The following is a 23,561-nucleotide window of genomic DNA, read 5'->3' as shown; positions in this document are numbered from 1 at the left end:
CTAGTTACTTTCTAAATGCATTTGACTACATTATACAGATCACTGTCAAGTTATCTAGAACGAGAAGGAATTAATAGCCTGGTCTTTTTACAAAATAGTTTGTAGCTTTTAGCAGCCAGTTGTCTAGCAATTGATCAAAGAATGATGGATAAGTTTGAGTACTTACTGGTGGTCACAAATGCTCACTGTCTCCCTGTAATGTGAAACTTGGTAGTCACTTAAGTATATTTCATAAGAAAAAGCTTCTTTTATCTGCATATAAGTTGTTGATATTTCATTATAAAAACAAACAAACAGAAACAACAACTGACAAATGGAAGGCTGTGGAGTCAGAATGAAAACTGTAAAGGTTCTTGGCAAAAAGTCAAAATTTCACCAAAAATTTTGAAATGTTGGTTTTCTAATAAAAATATTTGATTGTTGCATTTTCACAAAAGCACAAGAACCTCATGGGGGGGCTTCCAGGCTTTTGGCTTCACAGTATGTTATGCAAAGTATGCGAGTGCTATTCTTAGGACACCACTTATGAAGTCTCCTCACTTTGATAATAAAACAAGACTTTTTTTTTTCTTTTTTTTTTTTTTTCCCAGTAAGGTTGGATCTTACAAGGGTATAACATCTACAGTTAGATCTTCTGGATTGATTCTGAGAGTACTGTAGGGAATGTTTAAATCCTGTATGGCCTCCTGGTTTGCAGAAATCCAGAAGCTTCTAATAGAGCTTTTTTGTGTGGCAGCCCCTGTTTCTCAAATTCACAGAAACTCTGTGAGATCCTTTTAAAGCTTCAGAATAGTGGTGTATGATGCCAAAAATAATTTAGGCTTTTATTTGAGTCTGTCACCATTTAGCTTTGACTTTTTAACTCCCAGAAATGACATTTTATTTTTGCCAAAAACACAGCAGCCACATCGTACAACATGACCAGTTATTGTGGGTTATATAACTAGTGCTTTTCTTTTTTTTTTTTTGGCTGAAAATACCTGTCTTCCAGCATCAATAGCAGGAGTTCTAGAAGTCATTAATAAAACAAGTTTGTAAAATAAGAGCTTTGAGAAATAGGCAAGTCTCCTGCTCTGTTAAATCAGCTCTGCCTTGGTACTCTCGACACCGGTGGGTTGGGGAGGTTTTGACGCCCTTGTTCTGATCATCCAGGAATTCTGCTACTCTAGAATGGCTGGGGAAACATCTTTTTGCCAAGCAGGAGTCTTCCTGAGTGTGCTGAGTCAGGTAGGAGGAGATTGGTTCTGGATGAATTAGAAAGAAGCTCCTTCAACTATTGCCTCTAAATATACTTCATTCTTCTACTTGTGTAAGAATTCTCAGTTGCATCTGTTTTTACTCTCTACTTAATTTCTGAGGTTATTTCTACTAGAGCATAGGGTTATATTTCAATAATGTTGGTCAATACCAGTGCAGATAGACCTAGGACAGACCATATTTTAGCTAAAAGAGAAAACCACGGGAAATATTTGTTTCAGAGTCTTTCAATTATTTCTTATCTTTCCAAAGATAAGATTTCTTATCCAAACTTCTATCTGTCCAGATATATCCTTCTGGAATGAAAGTGTCTTGATAATTGAGAGTTTACTTTTTGCTAATAAATGTGCCTCTGTTGAAAGAAATTTTATAGCAAACATAATATGATATAGTATGGTCAATTACTGAGGAAGAATGGTCTTGGAAATAGTTACTATTCTCTCAGTGAATACTGTAAAAACAGTAAGTGTGGAGCAAAGACCATGTCAAAGATAGTCCAGGAGGAAAAAAATATATTTATTTTTCAGTTATTTACAATAGGAACTTGTTTTCTTTCTGCAAACAGAAAAAAATCTTTTAACGTTTCAGTGTAATACAGGTTTTGTGTAAAGATGTCTTACACAGTGTACTCCAAAACGTTTTACATGTCAAAATAACAGTTTTATAGAGTCAAACCTATGAAGATTTCATCTCTCTGTTCTTCCATGAAAAATGCTGTTGTCCTCATGCTACATATGTCAGAATTATATATGGTGATGCCTTTCCATTATCAAGGGTGGAAATTTACGAAGAAGCTGGAAAGGCTGATTGTGGTGTAACAAGGGGAGCAAAATGGTTATAGTCAGATACAAAGATACGGGTAACATGAGCAAATGTATGACAAGTTTAAGAAAATGAGGTTAATTGGATCTTGAAATAAATGGTGAGTCATTGGAATTGTGTTTGAGACTTCACAGTCTTTTCTGTAATGAGAAAAAAATGATGGGCAGTAAAGTTCTACACATATACAGTATGAAGGTTTAAAGGGAATATGTAAAAAGGGTAATAACAGTAAAGTCTGGAAGAGAGGAAGGCATAGGTTTTAAGAAGAGTTTGGAAAAAAATGGATTATTAATGAAAAATCATAGCTGGACTTCTATCTATAAAAATTCAAAGAGGATTACTTAGGGTAATAGCTGAGCATTAGTTTTCCAGTTCTGCCTCCTCCTTTCCTGTTTGATTTAAGGTGAAAAATATGGGAATGTTTGGATTCATAATTTCATCTCTTTTAATACCAAAAAGGCACATATGTGCCCAAACCATTTTTTTTCTAATGTGTTATTTATTATGTATGTATGATTTAATGTTAAAACAAACAAACAAAAAAAAAACACTCCGGTGAGCAAGTTCCATGCAGTATTCAAAATTCAGTTTGTGTAGGATATGAAGTTGAACTCCAAGACACCAATGTTCACATCAATTATGATTTTAAGAGGAAAACATAGGATATAAGTTTTCCTTTAACCTTACAAACTTAAACTTTTAATTTCATTTAAATAAAAAAAAGAAAATGCATGATTCATACTCAGTGAGTTCACTGAAAACCAGTATGTCACTTTCCTCAAAAACCCACCATATATAAAATCAGTAAAAAATGTTAAAGTTAAATGAAAAATTGAAATTACATTCTAATTTAATTAACAATTTTAGAAAAAAAAATCTTAAAAACAATCAAACCTGGTGTCACCAGAATATTCTAATCCTTTTTTGTATCGTAGAATAATTTCTATGAAAATATGCATACACAGAAACATAAGTGAAAATGCATTTGCAAAAGCACACCTAATTTGCAAGAGCATTTTCTGAAATTGTAGTCTTTTGTATATTCAGTGGCACAGACTGACATGTAAAAAGAGAAGTAAGAAAAAGTTGGAGGTACAACTCCAACTGACGGGATGAGCAGAACTCCATTAGCTTTATATTATGAAAATTTTATTTACTTATGATTTTTTTATTATTTATTCTTACAGATATGGAGACGGATTTCTAGAAAGGAATTAGGTATAGAGAGTAGAGTGTTTTCATCTCTACCTACCAGTAAATACTGTTTCATGCTTCTCCTTTCCATGCAGTATGAAAACCTGCATTAATGTCTGCCATCTCTTCAAATTTCTGTAGTTTTTGAATGTATAATGTAGCAACTGAAAGAATTACACACTATACAACTAAATGTAAAACTGTAAATGTAAAAAATGAAGATTTTTTTTTTTTTTTAAATCACACTAGGTTTCCTTCAGAGACCTTTTTCCCTGAAAGGGTGGGGTCTTTTTTTCCCTTTTAACATCAAAAATCACAAAGCCATGATTTTTCCAATTTGTGGTCATAACAATCAACATCGATTATTTTTTTTGTCTCCGAGTAGCATTTGGTCCAGTCATCCACAACCTTGTCTGTACACTCACTGAGATACGCAGAGAAGCCAAGAGTCCCTTGATATCAGTTGCTGAGAAAAGCCACGTGCAATGAATTCATGTGATATCATCCATCAAATCATGTCTGATGGCCATACACCAGGGTCTGAGCCTACCAGGCACTGGGGGACTATTGGTAGACTGCTTTTATTCATGTTTTAAATTATTTATGTGTTATTTCTCTGAAACTAATAACACAACTTCTATTGGCAACATTGGGTTTCTGCATTACTATCTATTGCATATATCGGGTATTCTTTTATCTTGCAAACAAAGTGACGTGTTCTTTCTGCTACAAGCATATAGAAATTATTCAAGCAATAAATGAATATATTTTTCATAGAAAGGCCTCACGTGGAATAATACATGGAGTTTTGGAGTTATTCCTTGAGAAATTCAGACAGAATACAGGGCTTTTACAGCAGCCAAAGAGAAAGAATGGTCAAGAATCTGGAAAACATGAGTTTCAGAGAATGAATGAATTTTTAGGAAGTGAAGATTGAGGGGAGGGGACATGATAAGAGTCTTCAAACATCGGAAAGATTCTTGTAAGGAAGAAAGAGAATGCTCTTTTCTCCAGGTACATGTTGTCCATTGCCATATGGGATAGGTGAAAAAGAAACAGGCTTAGTACTGTTTATGAAAGTCTGAGGTAAGTGTTAAGAATATCTTAGTATTTCTGAGGATGGTGAAACATTAACCTAACATTATCTGGGAGATAGATGCGTATTAACTCCATCATTGGAAGTCTTAAGATAACTACCAGACAAACGGTGGTCAGGAATGATGTTCAGACCTTATTCTGTGGCAGCAAGATATCCTAGATTATAGTGTGATGTCCTTCCAGGTCTTTATTGTATGGTATGATAACTTCCTTCAGGTTACATTGTTACTGACTTGTGATTTCATAGAATCATGTAATGGTTTGAGTTGGAAGGGACCTTAAAGATCACCCAGTTCCAACCCTTCCACCATGGGCGGGGACACCTCCCACCAGACTGGGTTGCTCAAAGCACCATCCGGCCTGGCCTTAGAACACTTCCAGGGATGGGGCATCCACCACTTTTCTGGGCAGCCTGTTCCAGTGCCTCACCACCCTGTGAGTGAAGAATTTCTTCTGAATATGTAATCTAAATCTCCCCTTTTGTAGTTTAAAGCCTTGTCCTATCACTACACTTCCTGACAAAGAACTTTCTTGTAGGTTCTCTTTAGATACTGGAAAACTGCTATAAGGTCTCCTTGGAACCTTCTCTTCTCCAGACACAACAATCTGCACTCTCTCAACCTATTTTCATGGGAGAAGTGTTCAGCCCTCTGATCACCTCTTTATTTATTTATTAGAAGGATGTTGGTTATTTCATGTTACAAGCTCCTGAAACCAGGTTATTAGGCTTTAATAGCCTTTGATTTTTGTAATGTAGAAGAGTCTGATGCTTATTATTGCAAAGAAGAAATTGAAACAGTGAACTTGGAACCTTCAGAAAAAGACAAAGACAAGATGACCGGAGTATATCTGTCAACATCTCAGTATTTTTAAGACAACTTCATGATTTTCAGGGAGGCAGTGACCCTGGATTTAGCATTGGCCTTGTTTGTTCTCCTTGAATAAGTTCTCTTTACTTTTCTGTCACTTCCTTTTGTTACCTACATTTGTCAAACACAAAGATTTCATGTGTGGAACATCTTGTGTCTATCTAATGCTTCCACTCCATAATCACTTTAATCTTGCATTGCTGTCAAGAGATGTGTGTATTCCCTCTATCCTCTACATGCTCACACCCTCCTGCCAAACCCAAAGGTTTGTAGTTTCAGGTGGTGAACAGGAACCAAGTCTTAAACATACTAGCAAAAGGAGTTTTGGCAAAAGGAGTTTAAAAAAAAAAAAAAAAGGGCAGGGGGTGGGGAGAAGATTTTTAGCTAGGATCACTTCTCTAGTCTAGTACCCTGAAGGAACTTAAAATTTATGTATTGAGGGATGCAGAGAAATGAATGAGATGGTACCTACCTGGCAAAAGTGGGAGCAGCCTTTTTGAAAATTGTGAACCTTAAGTCATCAGGCTTCTAAGACTTAGAGCCACAAGTGCTAAGGAAAAGATGTCCTCTGCCTCTGCTGTCTTACTCTGTTTACCACTGCAGCTGCTTAGTAGAGTAGCAAAAGAAAATGCTTATCATTTTTCACACAACTGCAGAGTCAACACAAGTGAGAGGAACGTTCTCTTCCTTCTCTGCCTAAATATTCATCTGTGTATAAATATAAAAATGTAGAAGTTTTATTCTTAACTGAATTTTTGTAACCTTAGTTTGTTGACCCACCAGCGAGGAAAAAAAACATGACAAAAACATGACTTTTTCTGCTAATGCACACAGTCATCAAATCCCCAGTGAATAACTACTTCTGCCATGCAACTTTTGCAGAGCATGCTATTCTCTAATTTTCATTTAAAATGTTAAAGATGTTCTTGAAATAAACATTTTGGAGAAAACATTGGACAAGGCCCTCTATGCAATGTTTTCTTAAAAAAAAAAAAAAAGGGTATTGCATTTTCTAGAGACAGCTAATACATTTTGTCCTGAATTTCTTTCCTTCACAAAAGTAAATCTCAATCCTGGTGCATAATTTATGATCTTGGCATCCAGCCCAAACATATGTACATGTTGAAATCAGTTTTGCATCTGTTTAACTATATGCACATGAGTAGTCTAATTGGATTTAGTCTGATGAAATGACTCATATGAAATCAAGTGTTTGCAGAACAAGGGTTTCAGACAGTAGGGTTCTTCAGGGCAGTAGCTTCTGCTTGCTATAACTTTATGTGATGCCTAGCACAGGAAATGGATTTTAAATTATCTAGGAGATCTCTGCATGCTGTATAGCTGTAGTAAGTGGTGAAATAAAAAAGTACCAAAGAACAAGTCTCAGTCTGAAGTCAGATCTTCTACTGCATAGCATTTGTATATAATTACAATGTGATTTTTTAAAATTATTTTTTTTTTTTAAATCAGTCCTCTCATTCCTTCATAACAGGCTACCAGGCTGCTGCTGTTGGCCTTCTGGTAGCCAATAGCAAAGTTAAATACTGTTGCTCATATATGCTAGATACCCTGATATGTTATAAGCATCATCTCCTATCAGGATGGAACTGTATTCTTCTTAAGCCTAATTATTCAATGAATTCAACACCTCCTGCAAGGAAGAGTGATCTGAATGGGCAGCAGTGTAGATACTCATCATCTTCCGAAAACAAAACATCAGTGTGCCAAAGAAGAAAATGAACATTTTTTTTTTTCTGGCTCTCCAAGAACATCTTCCCACACCACCTCATGTCTGTCATCCTGAACACTGGGATCACTGGTAATTTTTTTGCCTTGTAACTGTGCAGTTGTAGGAAGAGGAGGTGATGCTGAGTTTACTACTTGTTGAAGATATTTCTATCCAGAGGCTGGCTCTTCTGTTTTCTTTTGATGTTTTTTCATTCTCCCTTTGTCTATTATAAGGGTTTAGGGAGTGAAGAGACTCTTAAGAAGGGGGATGAGAGAGAAGCTGCAAGATCTGATGTTAGAAGCATTAGAAATTAAAAAGTGGAACTCAAGGGGATTTGTTCTGTGAGAATATAGTCTGGGGAGGATAGATAAGGAAGGCTTGGAGCATGAGTGCTGGAAAGGCAAGGCAAGGAAATGAATGGGAGTGACTGCAAAACCAGTGGTGTACAGAGGACGAAGATGAGATGGAAATGAAAATAGAAAAGAAAAAAATAGTTGGAGTAAGAATATAAAGCAAGAAATATACCTTAAAGATGAATGCAGTTTTGTAGGCCTTTCCCTCCTACCTCACTGCCCAGCCACATTCTGTGGTTGATGAAAACAACACTGAATAAAAGACAGTTTTAGGAGGCTCAGAATGTAGATCAAGATATCACTTTAACCATGTGTATTTGAAATATATTCTTGATTGACACATTATGCTCTTTATATATACATATATATGTTGGTGGCATTTAGACAAGAGGCACCAAAAATAGAGATACATGTGAAATTCATTGTGTAGCACCTGATACAGGACTCTCTGAAGTTAGTAAACTACAGTATACTTTGAAGCAAGAGAGGAATATCTTGAAATATTAAGGGATTAAAATATTATAGAAGTAAAATAGAGCTCTGAATTACCTAAATGTGAATCTGATGGCTCTGGTGAAAATACTGTGATACTTTTGTGTGGCTGGTGCAAAGCTTTGATCTTAAAGTGTTATGTTGTAGAAAGCTTTTCATTACTGATGTCATTTTGTGGTTTTTCAGTCTGAAGCGTATGCTGAGGAAACAGGTAAATGAGGTCTTGATATTTCAAAGAGAAATGCACAGTATTGACTCTTTTGGTAACTGAAAACTTTTTGGTCTCAGAAGTGGATAGCACTTTAATGAGATGGTCATCTGATTTATACAATAAACTGACTATTCTGCTCAGGGGAAAAATCTGAATGCTGATATGAGGGGAAAAAAGGGGTTTTGCTACATATTTCTCATCAGAGCATTCATAATATTAACCAACCTACACATCTCTAATTTGGTTTGGGGTTTTCCAAGTGAAAGCTAGAACATGATCATCTGCACATTTTGAATGTTTTGAACATATAGCGGCTCTTGAAAATATTTCTTACTGATTGAATAAATATCAACGTTTCCTGCTTATATCTGCTTTGCCTTAAAATGTGTAATTTTTAACACTTTGGAGTTTTGTGGAAAATCTATTGCCCCTTATTTGCATCTTGGCTAATATAAAGAAGTTAGTATTTCCTAGAAGCTTCTGTATATAGTATTTGAGTCTGTATGGCAAGTACCTCAACTGTAATTATCATAGCTAATTTGCTAATTGATTTACTGAATTTGCATCTGGTCACATTTTTTATTTTTTTAAAGTATTGAAATGAATATTATTGTGATTTGTTTACTCTTACAAGGATCGTGAGCACACAATGTTGAACAAAGAATAAAAAGAAATCATGGAATTATTTAAATGTTTATAAAGCATTTTTGATGAGCAGACCTTATTTCTATGGTGAATTTTTGCAGATATATACATATCTATTTTTTAAATCTATTTTCAGTCCCCTGCACATAGCTATTCAAGCTATGACTCTGGCAAGAATGAGAGTGTAGGCAGAGGTGCTGAAGATCTGTCTTTGAATCGAGGAGATGAAGATGAGGATGACCATGATGAGCAGGAAGATCCTGAGAAGGTTAATGAGTCAGATGGGGTAGAAGCTGAGCGACTGAAAGCTTTTAATGTAAGTCCTCTTGCACTTGTTGCTTTGTTTACCTCTACTACCTCCTTTTACATGGCTATTTATGGTAAGTTTGACAATATTAAAGGCACATTAATTTAATTTGTTGGAACTTTTTCAGTTATTATATTAATGCACATTAAACTCTTGCCAACAGATAACAGATTTACTGTGTTTTATTTAGAATTTAAGGCACAGTGCCATCTTTACCAGTGGAGAAAACAAAGCTTTGTTTTGTGTGTGTATATGTGCCTGTGTGTGTGGATGTGTGGATGTGCATGTTCAGTCAGTGGATGGAAAGGGGCTGTAGCTAGTTTATCAGAAGACCATTCCAGTGGTCAGCTGTTCGCTATTGCTTTCCCAGTGTATGTAATTATGCATGAAAACGCAAGCAATTGTTCAAACAAAGAAAAGTGAGATTCACTTCAATAAAATGATGTAGCAATCACAGCTTATTGTTAATGATGAAACTTAAGTGGTGCCTATTTTCACAATCTGTTCTGGTTTATCTCACAAGTTCTGTATCCTATAGACTATTCTTTTCTTGTTCTTATTTTTTTTTCCTTAAATTAGCTCCTCCCCACACCCCAAATAATCCTTTAAAGAACTGTTTGCTTAATATTTCTGGCTTCCCATTACAAAGCTATTCCGTGGATAGAAAAAAATGTCTTCCTATCAGTAATCAAGACAGAAAGCTAGGAAGAGAAGAGAGCAGCCCTCCAAACCCGTCTCCTCTGTCTCCCTCTTGCCAACAGATGTTTGTCAGGCTGTTTGTAGATGAAAACTTGGACCGAATGGTCCCAATCTCTAAGCAGCCAAAAGAAAAGATCCAAGCTATCATTGACTCATGCAGGCGACAATTCCCTGAGTATCAAGAGCGTGCCAGAAAGCGCATACGTACTTACCTCAAGTCCTGCAGGCGGATGAAAAGAAGTGGTTTTGAGATGGTGAGTTTTGATTTAAAACCCAGCCCTAGTTTCCATCAAAACCCCATATGTAAATCCATGACACTATTTTGTTTTCATCTTAGTGTCTTTTTTTTTTTTTTTTTGGTTTGTTTATTTATTTATTTTTGGTAATACCAGGTCAGAGTTGTTTTTTTTCCCTTTTTCATTCTTCCTGAAATTTTTCCCCTTCTTCACTGGTTTAAAACTTATTTGAGACACTAGAATTCACAAGATAAACTAGTATGGATCTGTAAGAAATGAAAAACAAAACAAGGTATAAGGAGAGAAATCAAACGCTGGCTTATATAGTGACTTATTTCCTATGCAAGATTACACTTAGAGATTTTTTCCTGGCAAAGTCTTGAAGTAAGATGGATTTTTCTTTAAAATGCCTCTGCTAACTGCATTTGTGTGAAGTCTATAAAAAATAGATTTTGCTAGAAAAATGCTATATCTAAGCAAATGCCCAGTGTAGTAACATTGCATTGGCAATGGTTTGTTTTTTCTTTCTTGCACATTTTATCCTACGAGCTATCAGTAATGGTTACTCCTTTGAAATCTTTCAGTTGATATATAGATATACAAAACACATCCAGTGATTTTAAAACACAGGTATCAAGTTTACATTTTGATCTGTTTTAGTAATTGTAACTGAACCAAAGACCATGAAAACAGTATACAAATGGTAGTGCTTTCAGACATTAGTATTTTAATATTACCCAGTAGCTTAAGAATGGGCAAAGGATAGCTCTTCTCACCAACTGGCAAATTTATTATCTCTAAATAACTTTTATATTTCAAAACCCCAGGAAAACTGCAAAAAAAAAAAAAAATAGCATCTACATACCTTATGCTTGATGTGTCTTAGCTATCTCTCTGGCCTTTAGATGACAATGAAATCACCTCATCATTACAAATAGATATCATTTAGTGATCAAACATACCATTTTTATTTTAATGAATCATCTGCAAACCCATTGATTACATAAAAATACTGGGCATGACTGAATTTTACTGTTTCTCTCTTTCTCTCTGTCTTTCTCTTTCCTGCAGTCTATGCAGAATACTTATGTCCATATGTTGTTTTAAAATGGTAGCTGACAGTTTAAAGAACAAAATATCAAGTTTATCGTAGGGTAAGACCATTACTGGATATCACAAACAGCAGAGGCAGGAACTAAAATTTTATATGTGTTTGTGACTGTGTGGCTTTATTATTTGAAACACTGGGATAATGTTGTTTCTGAACAATGGAAACATAGATGAAAATAGACAGTTAGAATAAAGGGCATCTGTACTGATAAAAGTGCCAAAGATTGACTGGTGATGTACATGTCAAATTGTATAGCCTTCCAAAATAAAAGAAGGAAAAACAGAAAGTAAATATTTTCCGTGATATAGTAAGTAGAATCAAATTATATCCATTCACTCTGGCTGAGAATAATTCAGCAACATCAAGTTCAGCTTTCATAGTGCCAAATATTTTTGCTTTGCTGTATTTTAAAATTAAAATACTTATAAAATTAGCTGATGCTAGCAAGTCTCCTCACTGTTCCGATTTATGGCGTCATTACTGTCATTACTCATGCTGATGAGCAGTTATGTAAACTGACTTTTTTTTTTTTAAATCATCTGAAAGATTTGCACAACTGCTTTTCAGTATGAATAAGGGGTTTACAATCTGACCCGTAAAAGCTAGGTTGGTTTGACTTTAGTGGATTATGCATATTTGCAAAGGTTATTTTCGTATGAATAAGGGTTGCAGGGTCAAATTTATTCCTGGAAGGGGAAAAGGAGTGGAGATTACCAGGAACGTGATTCAAATAGGCAACCTTTATAGCTCAGAAATATTCCCTATATTTATAATATTACATTTTATGATGGGCTTTATTTCTTTTCAAACAAACAAATTACCCTCTAAAATATTGACTTTGCTGCCCATGAATAGAAGTGACAAGGCACAGGTGTTCATGCCAAAGATTGCAGCTTTCATGGGCCAGAAGGGAAATCTGTCCTGCTTCCCTGTTCGCAGGTAGGAACAGGAGACAAAGTCTTTGGAGCAGCTCCCTTTTAACTTCCTAAGAGAAATACTAGTGTTTTATGTTTGTCTTGAATAATTCTGAAATGTAACACATATCCATTTTTTGTTTTTAATTATTTTCTAGTTTCTAAATTACTCTATTGGTAGCTCATAACTATAAGCCATTTGAAAAAAAAAATACTATCGTGGACTGAGGCACTTGACTATATGATTATTTTGAATGTACTCACCATTTTGACAGTGGAAAAGAATCACTTTGTGTCTGGATAACAACGTTTGTTCAAAACAATCATGAAAGGACATGTCGGTGTTGATTTGAATCAGGTGCTACACACAGCTATGGCAAAACAGGATAACGATCTCCTCAGGAGCAATAGTGCTACTGTTGTTATATAAAATAGGATATCAGATAATAATCTCCACAGGTGGTGCCTTTTACTATAGAGATATTAAACACAAGTTTTTCATTTTGTTCAGGGCCAGAATGCCATGTTTCCAGCATCTAGTTGCAGGAGAAAAAGAGAATTAATTTCATAGATGGCATGTGACAGTTCAGACTATGCGGAGTGGTGCAGCTATCTACAGCATCATATTGCAAAGTGAAGAGAAAATGTAAACACTAAGTTTAATTAGTGTAAGACTGCATGGTAAAGATGAAAAAGCATGCCTGAAGCCTGCTTCTGTCAGTTATTTGCCATCTGTAATCCAAATGACAGTTCTCACTGCATAACAGGCTAGTTCTAGCTCTGAGGCAATAGGAAAGGTTCTGTCTCATGAATGTTTGTGTTGTTAGCTAATATTTCTTCTTATTAATATTTTTAAGAGATGCTTACAGTTATTCTCCTACTTATGACAGCTTGGAGTCTGGAATCCAAGACAGCTTTAATAGATTCTTGTTACAAATATTCTTTTGAGGAATCCCCTTTCTGCATTGAAAATGCTTTCCTCATTTGATCTTCAGCTCGTAATTGTGCCACTTGCATTTTCATTCTGGCACAACCATATCCCTCAACAAGGCATTGTCAAAGTTTTTCTCATGAATTGCAAGATCACTTTTCTCCTCCTATTCTCTCTTGCTTATGGTCTATTGAGAACCTTCTCTTACTATATTCTGTGATCTTGCTCATAATTTTCCATTGGGAAGGAAATTTGTTTAGTCCTGAAATCACTGGATTTTGGATGGGATCTCTGGGTATGCTTCCACTTGTGCTGTGCCACAGAACTTTAAGAATTTCTTAAAGAAAATGTTTGTTTTTCTCATCATTTGACCATAAGCAAAAGAAAAAATGAATTATTGCTCCTCTTAAGGACTGATGTTAATGAGAATCCCTTTCTATACATTAAGTGGTTGTGATCTGTGTATGCTAAACAAGAGTTTTCTCCCTGAAATAGTCAAATGACTTATATCACTAATCTTTTAAAATTTGTACTTTAGACTTTTCCCTGCCTATGTATCTGTGAAAAAATGCCAACTGGCAAAATCAAAAAGGTAATAGACAGCTGCTGAGTACACATGATATTTACTTACTTAGTTACAGTCCAGAAAATTGTAATGTTTGAAATGATCAAATGGAGTTGAATTAACTTAATCCAATTTTCTTTCTACTATCTGCTCCTTTCCATCTTCAGGATCTCCTATCATCAGACTGAGTTTCTGCATTTCATTTGAAACCGCACCTTAGAGTGCCTTTTGCACAGATATGCACTTTTTCCCATGTGTGTATCAAGGCTTAAACTCTCAAACATAAAAAGTTTTGTTTAAACAAGAGTAAACCCTCCTTGCTAGGCACTACTGTCATACAAAGAAATACTATCAAAGAACCAAGTGTTACTGCTGTTATATATTGGAGAGAAAAGGCTAGTTACAAATGGCTTTCATTGTCTGAAGATGTTTGGATGTGTCAGCGATGAGGAAAGGAGTCACACCATGACTAAAGACTGTTCCTAAGTAAGAAGGAGCTGAGGAGAACAATAACAGGATCTATCCTATTGATTGTTATCTATCAATAACAAATAAGCAAGCTTGATGTCTTTTGCTGCTTCTGTGTTTTGTTTGTTCTAATTGGCTGTAAGAGGTGTTTTAACAATTTGCAACTGTGCACATGCTGACCAAGATGTTTTAAATGCATCTAGTGAGTTGGAGTGCTTTTTTATTGTGATTGAGTGACTTCTGTGGGGACTTTTCAAAGGGTGGTATGTCTTCTGAAATTTGCCTCTTGGAAATGTCTCTCTTTGTAGGTTTTAGCTTTACAGAGAGGAAGTTTTCATTTCAGTAATTTAGTTTTGAGTAGTCCAGCTGCCCTTGCAGTCACTTGGCTTTTCAGTCCTCCAGGCCTCTGTTGACTGTAAAGGTCATAAGCATTTTCAGGAAGATGAAGGTCTGTGGGTCCAGGTACACAAACCTAATCCTGATTGATTAAGCAGAGAAGCATTAAGAAAATTATCACAAGAACAGTTGCATGAGTATCTAAAAATAGTAACAGAATTGTTATTTTGTACTGTATCCCAAACTGTCCTGATTTGTCACTTTGCTTTCTAAGTGTTTCTCCCATGTGAAACAGTGGTTAGCATATGCAAGTCTGACGAGTAAGCTGTTTAAAAAGGGAGAAACTATTCTCTGGCAAACTGTGACTTTTTGCACTTGGTCTCACGTATCCTGAAAATTTTCAAGAAACAGTTTCTTTAAAGTTTATAATCCTCTTCCCCCTCCCCTCTCCCCACAATTTTTAAATGAATACTGAAGTAATTTTTCAGAACTACATTTTAAGACTATCTCAAATGCCTTTTGCTTTTTAGTAACTGATGCAAATATAAGCAATTTTCAGAATGGCTAGCAGAAGAATTTACACTGTTTCCAGTAACTTTGGTATATGTGAAGAAGATAGCTTTGGAAAAAGGCATGATAAGCGGGAAAAAAAAAAGGATGAAAACTTAAAAAGTGAAAAATACTTTGCAACCTGATATTAATTGGTATTATACATTCTGTGAGAGGAAAAGGCAGGAATGTAACTTTGCCATTTGTTTCACTCTCTTACTGAAAAATTGCAATAAATTATGAAATAGGAACCACCACCACCACTGCCTCTCCCCAACAACTATTTTAGGGAAAGATTAAAATCTGGGATAAAAAGCATTTTCAGCCTGACTGAAATTGAAGATTGAAATAATGAATTCAGGAAGAAAAAAAAAAAAAAGTACTAAGTATATCAGTTTTCTCTCGTACTGTAATTCTGACATATTATGACCCCTGCTACAGTGTTACTTGATGAGCTACCTTCAGTCAGTAGTTTAAGAGTAGGTGACCCAGTTCACTGTTTTGAATTAGGAAATAATGTTAAATCAGACTCAGTTGTTTCTGGTCCTCTGGAACTTTATGACCAAACTGTTTGCTGCAAGAGAGCGCCCAGTTCAATCTATTGAAACCAAACCTATCTTGAACAGAGTTAGTTCAGCCCAATGATTTCTATGGTTCTCTTTCACTCTGAAATACCATATATATTTAGGATAGAGGTAATCTCACCTATGTTTACTAGCTAAGAGTTAAGGTGATAGAAAAATTAGTTGAGGGGCTCCCTCAGCAATCAGTGAAGTCCATAGATGACACTCTCCTGAGAAACTATCCCCAGCTGTCTTGAGAGTCAACTTCTGGAGATACCTGTCTTTTAAAAGAAATGAAAAAGGAGCCTAGATAACTAGTATGGACGAAAATACCCAGGTTTTATGCAGATTAAGTTAGATGTATCTTATTTCTGTTATTAACAAAAAATAATTAAAATTTCCACTAGCCCAAGTGAAAATGCTTTCTTATGTAAGTGGACCAGGACTTGGCTCCATATGTAGGGGCAGCAGCAACAGGAGAAAAGTAGTTGGCTGAAAAATATCAGTTGCTTAACTTATGGGAATTCCTTAACACAGGAATATGGATATGTTGGTTTATATATATCTGTTAGGTATTTAGGTGCTGTCAAATCAATGTGCAATATGCAATGTTTCAATTAAATGTGCTTTAAAGCTGAAAACTTTTAAAAAGTGGTATGATTATAACTGAACATTTCAAAAAGCCTTCTCTACCTCTTAGGAAAAAAATACTTCTAGTTGTTTCTTTGAATTCCTTAGAAGGTGTTACAATTGAGTATTTATTGCAGCTTCACTGCAGGCTGCAAGACTGAGCAAAATACAACAAAACCCAGTCAGAAACAGTTGCTGCAAGTGTTAAAATGCCACTCCGGTTGTTCATATTTCATAGTTCTCTAAATAATTACAAAATTACATCCAACAGACTGCAGTACCATACTTTACTGTGTAAATTTAAAAATACTCTGCAGAATTTTTTCAGAATCCTTTTAACTGTGCGGTGTAGGATGGTTCTGTGCCATACAACTGCATTACACTGAGTAAAAAAATCTCATTGAAGATAACCCATACCCTTTCTTAGAAGGTATTGTGGAAATTTTCTGTGAAAAGCTGCTAATTAAGGATTGCACACTGTTATTAGATATATGTTAGGGATTTTCACACATTGTCTTAGATCTTGATACGTTATTATGAAAGGTTTGTGGCATAATATTTCATTTTGGCAATGAACTGGTTTATGATGCATAAGGAAAAGCTGACATGCAGGAAAGCAGTAGGGAGCTTTGCAGTGTGGGGAATGCAGACTGCTTGGGTGCCTCTGGAAAAACTCAGTAATTGCCAGCAAGACATCTTAGGCATTCATCTTCACCTTTGGATGGCCAATTGCTTTGGAAAATTTGTTTTCATGTTTGAGTAATAGTTAAAATATGTCCTCATTCACACATTTATATTAGTTGTTAGAGTCTCTATGAACAAAAGAAAGTAGCTTGCGTGTTTACGTGCTTGCAACTGTCTTATACGCCAAGATTCTCCATTCCGGTGTTAATTGACCTAAACTACAAGGGAGTATTTATGCACAAATGCCAGGATATAAAGTTTTGTGTTTTACCAGGTGTGCATGTGTGCCCGTTTTTTGAAATAATTGATAGCTGATTTTTTTCAGAACTGAGTCAGACCTGTGTAAAGTGTGTCAGAGTACCTAGACCAAGCTCCTGTATGAAAAGTTTGGCTTTTATTTAGAAGGAAATACTAGACCTAACAGAAAATGCTAATGCAGTAACTTTACAGGCAACAGTTTTGTAACCACAGGACAGCATACACAGCAGGTTAGAAACATCTTTCTGGTGAATACACTGATCCTAGTTAGTGGTTTAGACTGAAAATAGTCCCTGTATTATATCTGTAATTGGTAGACTTGTACTACAAATGCACATTTGAAATTAGAAAATGACTTTCTTTTATTTTTTATTTTTTTTTTTTGATTCTATATAGAAACAAATTATGTGAACATTGCAAAAAGGGCATTTTATGTTTCCCATAACATTACTGAAAAGGCACATCACTTCAAACAGCAGACCTGGTGATATTGCATATAGTTGATGTGTGCCACAAAATAGGTATTTTTCAGCATATTAAAAGTACCAGCCTCTGTTATGTTAGGGAACCACAGATTATATTAATAGAGTTATTTTTTAGAGGATCTTGGCCAAAGATTCCTGATTTCAAGTATGGAAAAAATCAACAAGTTTGCAGAACTACTCCATCACTCCAGAAATCTTGTTTTAAGAGCTTTAATTATTGAGAGCCAGATCTAACCACCACCACCACCTCCTCTGAAATATTTTGATTAGTTTTAATGTTTTTGAAAGCAGACCAATGGTTATTTGACTTCAAAGGAAAATCAGCTAATTTGTTTTTTCTTGAAGAAATTTGCTAAAATATATTTGCCAATAGTTTTTTTTTTTTCTTCAGAAAGACATAAGGGGTTAATTGTGTGAAGTTTTCATATTAACTTGCACAAAAATTATTTATCTTAAAACCATGCAGAATGTCCCGTCCAGTATGGTGGTTAAGTGTGCTTGTTTCTTTGTCGTCATCATCATCATCATTATCTTAAGGTTCTGTGGTGGTCTCAAGAATCAGATTTAAACTGCCTTGAAAGGCGGTTTCAAATATGAGAGGACTGGAGGTGGTTGGTCATCTCCTTTGGGTTACTGAGGGAATTTCAACCAGCTCCTGAATGCCAGTCTTTTCAAAAGATGTTAGAAACAGAGGCATCCACACGTACATGAAAGTTAGCAGACTTTCCTTACATGTTTTGTTAAAATGCTCTTCACCTACATTGTGTTAGGGGTTGAACATGAGTTGGGTGCCAGCCGAAAAGAAGTACAAAAACAAAGAACTATGTGTTCAAAATGTGGCTGTTGTTTTAGTGCAGACACAAGCATTGTTTCATTTCCAAATACGGAAGAGTTTTGTATACTGCTGCTGTGTGATGGACCAAAGTGTATAGTCTTCTGCAAAGGTCTGCGTTAAGATGTTTTTTAAGATTCCATCCAAGTTTTATTCATCTCTTCACCTGAAAATTACTATAAAATTGCCACTTGCCTCTTTTCTATCTGTCATTGTTTCAAAATGACAAAAATGATATCCTGCCTTACAATTTTGCCATGTGAGTTCTTTGTTTTGATGATAGACTAAAGATTAGAGGCTTGGTTCATAATTTTTTTTTTTTTTTTACACATGGGTAGTTCCAGTAGAGCTATGTCCTGATTTACATCACTGTGAGGTGACAGAAATACAAGTCTGGGGCTGGGGCTGTGAATGTTATGTATCAAACAACAGTAGGTATGTTCTGCCAGTTAAAGCTGGTCAGGATTTTTTTTTAATTTTTTTTCCCCTCCCCTTTAAGAAATATGAATTTGTCCAGTAAAATGAAACCTGGTTTCCTGCTAGACCAGTGGGCAGGTTGTGGATCCAGGGATTGTTTGTGGAGCCTGTGAGCCCTTGGAAATAAGGACTCCATGGCTCCCACATTTCCTGCTGTACTCTCAAACATGCAGGAACCAAAGCTCTGCTATCAGCAGAAAGAACCCTGGCAGCCTAAAAAACACTGGTTTGCCTGAGACCTGCAGGCTCCCTTCTGCAGAATTGAATGATGTTGCTTTTGTCACATTTCCCTAGGTTTTTCTGTCTCACCCTTGGATAGGGAGTTTAGAAATGTGCAGAACCCCACAGGGACTGGGTTGGCTTTATAGCTGGTAGTCATGACAGGGGTCATGAATAATCAGAAATATAGAAAATGAGGAAGTTAAGCTAAGCCAGAAGGGGCCTTTGAGCTTAGAAGATGGGGCAGTGACTTCAATTTATTTAGAAATACATAATAATAATAATAAAAAGATTATTTCAAAGTGTTTTTTCCCTCTTAGGCAAGGCTTTTCAAAATCGATCTTTTTGACGTATCACAGATATGGCATTTCATGGACCAGAAAATCTTCTTTTTAACAGCTCTACTATTAGTGACAGAAGACTGTTCATCTTCTCAATCAATGCCAGACTAGGGCTCTGCCTGAGCTGAGTTGATAGAGCATGAACCTTAATCAGATGATTTTCCTCCTGTGCATTGTTACAGTATTTTAATCCCCAGGTGACTCAACCATGCATTCATTACATTCTCCCTAGGGTTCATTCTAGATAATTCTTGACATGAACATATCAACAGCCAGCTGCAGTGATGTGTGAGAAATTACAGGTTAACACATATTTCAAGAGGAGTATACTCCATTACTTGGAGTTTAATTCATTTTTGCAGGTATTATTTTTTGAGTTCAATGTTTCAGTGGCAAACATAACTGCTACAGTCTTTTTGAGAGGAACGAGTGTTTGGTTATAATGGTGACTCATTTTTAATGTTAATAAACACTTCAATAAACTCATTCTCTCCCATAAGCAAATAATCTAGGGAATTGAGTTCATTTTACTTTTTTGTCATTACATTATTTTCTGGGCCCATACATTGCCTTCTATGTGTCTGGTATGTATGTATGGTTGTAGCTCTGAGCTGTAACTGTAGCTGGAGAAATTAACCAGGTGTATACTCACCATTTTTCTGGACCGTCATTGTGTGGCCACTGTTAGAGGAACACACTGAGACTTCCATGCAGCTAACAGTTGATGTACCTGAAACATATATAAAATGGTGGCATTTATAGTGATGCTTGGCCACCAAATATAGAGAGGAATCTAGCGTGGCTAAGTGATGCAATAACATATTCAGATCATCATCACCAGAACGTCACCATTCTAGGGAAGTAAAATAATTTTGTCAGTGAAAGCCTCCCTAAAAGGCTTACTCCCTCCTCTGGAGATCTGAGAAAGGTGTCTGCATGTACTGTAATGTTAACTTTTGTAATGACACCAGGGTTTAACATCTGTGTCCTTCACCTTTTGAATGATTTATTTTCAAAAGTGCATGGAAATGCATTGCTGTGCGAACTGTAAACAAGTTCAATAGGTTTCGTTCTGTCAAATCAATCCAAATGTCATGTTTTATTGCAGTATTGCTGGTGACTGTCTTTCTTACACAGCTGTTACTGATGCTAGAGAGCTTGTTTTGTATGAGTGGGGAGAATTAAGCCAAGAGCACTAGAGATGGAGACCATAAATCCATGTCTATTTCTAAAAGCTAGTTCAGCCTCTGGTCCCAGACTGCTGTCCCATGCATTAGAGAAGGTACAGCAAGAGATAATCAATTGCCATTCTGCAGAGGACATTCAAAGTCCATAAATGGATTTTAATTTTTAAAGGTAAAAATGTAATATTAGTAATGGTCTCCTAACAGTTTCTGGAATATTATGAAAATCATAAAATCAGTTGAGCCAATATAATGAATCTGTTCTAAGGTTGTATAAGAGCTGAACAGAATACTTCAAAATCTGCTTCCAAAACTCAATGACATTTCTCAGCAGGTTCACAACTATGTTTTGGGGAATAAGAAAAGGAACTCAAACAAACCCTAAATAACCAGACACACACACACACACACAGCCCCACCCAGTCAAAAACAAAACAACAGAAGAAAAAAAAAACTACACATATGGCCAGTTCCTCAGTAGCTGTAAAGTCACACAGTTCTTTTGAGTCAATGAAGCTTTGAAAATATACGGAAGTTCAGAACGTGGTCTAATAAATTGCAGTCTCTGGAGTGCGCTATTATATGTGTACATAACTGTATCTGTGATGTTGTTCTGATTTTCTTTATTTTCTGGATAGTTCTAATATATCTTTTTATACTAAAGAATAAGACTAGTTTTATATTGTGAACCTCACCTCCCAGATTGTTTGGTATGTAATTAGGAAAAAAGATGTGTAAACAGTCTTCTCAATGAATGGGTGGGGAAGATCATATTGGAATTCATAACTGACAGCAGATCAAAAAATATATCATATAATATATAAAATATTCTTTTTGTTTTGTTTTTGTGATTCATTGCACCTTTAACCAAAAGCATGTAAATGCTGTGAAATTCGTAATGAAAGGTTTTGTATGGGAAAAATGAACCATATCTAGTTGAACCTCAAAATATCTACATTGTTGGAAGGCTGGCATTATCAAGAGAAAAACAGATTTTTTAAAAGTCATTTTAATCACATCAGTCATTTTGCAGCAAGAAATGCAAATGTTCATATACTACAGATTGAGACTCCTCTGAAATGTTCTGACAATCTGTTATGTTGTGAGTGATGTTTCAGTCCTATCACTTGTTTTTTTTTTTGTTTTGTTTTGGTTTGTTTTTTATGACTATAAAAAACCAATAGTCATCTCTGTCACATGCTGTACGGGATAAAAAGCCTCTCAGTTTTCTTAACAAGAATCAGACGGCCAGGGTGCTGCTGGAACGCAGAGAATATGCCACTGTCTGTTCAAAGTACAGCGTAATGAGCCAGACTAAACACACTGGACAATAGAGCTGTGGGGGGAAAGGGCTTCTCATGGATCCGCGGATCAGCTGCAGCTTTAACATCTAACTAGTTTCATTTTTCATCTTTACAAGTTCCATTTCCCTGTTTTGTTGCTATAAGCTACATTTCAATGAGCAGACTTTCCTGCCTAGGTGATGGTATTTGTGTGCTTTGATAAGGATATCGTGGATTATGCTAGAAATAATTTCTGTTTCTTTTTTCTTTCATAGTCACGACCTATTCCCTCACACCTTACTTCAGCAGTTGCAGAGAGTATCCTGGCTTCCGCCTGTGAGAGTGAAAGCAGAAATGCTGCAAAAAGGATGCGGTTGGATAGACAACAGGTACTGTTTTGCTTGGGGGTCTTCCACATCCATATTTATAAATGCACTGGACTCATTTACATTGGATACCATGCAGAAGGGTGGTGCAATCCCTTATACATTTCTTGCGAGCAAGGGTAATGACAAATACAAAAGCTGTAGTTCTTTAAATGATACGCCAGCATGTCTTTGTCTACATATATTTACATAAGCTGTATGAGGGTGCCTAGTGTATTTTTAAAGTCCAGCTGGATAATGCTACATATTTGCTTTTTAATGGTTATAGATTTTGAGGACGTAGTGTGCAATCTGCCTACTAGTCTTACAGGTAACAGAACATGCAGTATATATGTTACATAGATATCAGAAAATGTGCATGTATACATGAGTCAGAATGTTTAGCTGTGCACATAATCTCTTTCAAATATTTGTATGTATTTGTAAACGTAAGGTGAAATTGTGTACGTTTCTGAAAATACCTATTTGCCTAAAAAAGAAAAGTTATTATGATATAGATATATATATATCTATACATAAATGTTGTCAAGTGACTTACTAGTGAGATTTTTAACCTCGTATAAATATTTATTTATTTTTGTATGTGATTGTGCACCTGTTACATTGTGTGTTAGGATTTCATTGTTTTTAAATTGCTAAGAATCACATGTTTTCTTTCAGTATTTTAAAGCCAAACTGGTAGCTTGTTTTACACTTTGATTATTTAGTTACTCTGAGGATACAGTCAATGTCTAACATTTTTACTGCAAAAAACTTTTACGCTTTATTTCCATTAGATATGCCTCAGTCATGGTAGATGAACCTTTTTTTTTTTTTTTTTTTTTGTGGAATGCAGTGTTTAAAAGAACATTTTCTTTTTATACATAGTCCATTGACTTCTTTCAGGTCTTTCCCTAACTAAAGAAAGGATACTTAATACCATACTTGGATTATTGTTAATTAGGATCTGAGAGGGAATACTGCTATATTTTTTCTGCTTTTATACTTTTTAAAAAATATTTTCATCAATGCTGTACATTTGCATTAAGATTTAAAAATAACATGTCAAAGCATTGTAATGTTAAGTATGGCTTAGTACTCATTCAGGTTGTGCAGGTTTTACATGCTGTCAATTTTTCTCTGATTTGTCAAGTAACAATTAAAAAAGAAAACTACAAACTCAACGTGCTTGCCTTAGCCAAGGAGACTAAGAAAAGACTTGTCCAAACAGCAGTTACTTTCATTGCACTGTCTGGAGACTAACCTGACCTCAGTAATTACAAAAATAGTGGCTCCTTAGTGCAGACAGGGTAAAGCAGAATTTTTGAGTGATTTAAACAAGAAACCCATAATACTCTCCAAGGAGTCAGAGAGCTGTTGAAACAAGCACATTGAAAAAGCTGTAGACAGAGGTCAGAAAGCATATTAATAGGATTTTTCTTACTTTTATTTGT

The 23,561-nt window shown here is 35.6% G+C and overlaps 1 protein-coding gene across 6 annotated transcripts in view; it reads left to right on the top strand.

Moving 5' to 3' along the window:
* NOL4 (nucleolar protein 4) overlaps nucleotides 1-23,561 on the top strand; it is a 189,963-nt gene that overhangs the window by 130,100 nt on the left and 36,302 nt on the right. For 4 of the 6 annotated variants that reach the window (XM_013184980.3, XM_013184979.3, XM_048046573.2 and 1 more), the window contains 3 exons: nucleotides 8,807-8,986; nucleotides 9,739-9,930; nucleotides 22,018-22,131. In XM_013184980.3, coding sequence (XP_013040434.2) covers nucleotides 8,807-8,986; nucleotides 9,739-9,930; nucleotides 22,018-22,131 — 486 coding nt within the window. The remainder of the gene's footprint in view (nucleotides 1-8,806; nucleotides 8,987-9,738; nucleotides 9,931-22,017; nucleotides 22,132-23,561) is intronic. The other 2 variants (XM_013184981.3, XM_048046575.2) reach the window with 2 other exon arrangements.

The sequence above is a fragment of the Anser cygnoides genome, chromosome 2 (assembly GCF_040182565.1).
Source record: "Anser cygnoides isolate HZ-2024a breed goose chromosome 2, Taihu_goose_T2T_genome, whole genome shotgun sequence".
NCBI lineage: Eukaryota > Metazoa > Chordata > Aves > Anseriformes > Anatidae > Anser > Anser cygnoides.
The sequence above is the reverse complement of the archived record's forward strand: the minus strand, read 5'-3'. Positions and strand labels throughout refer to the sequence as shown.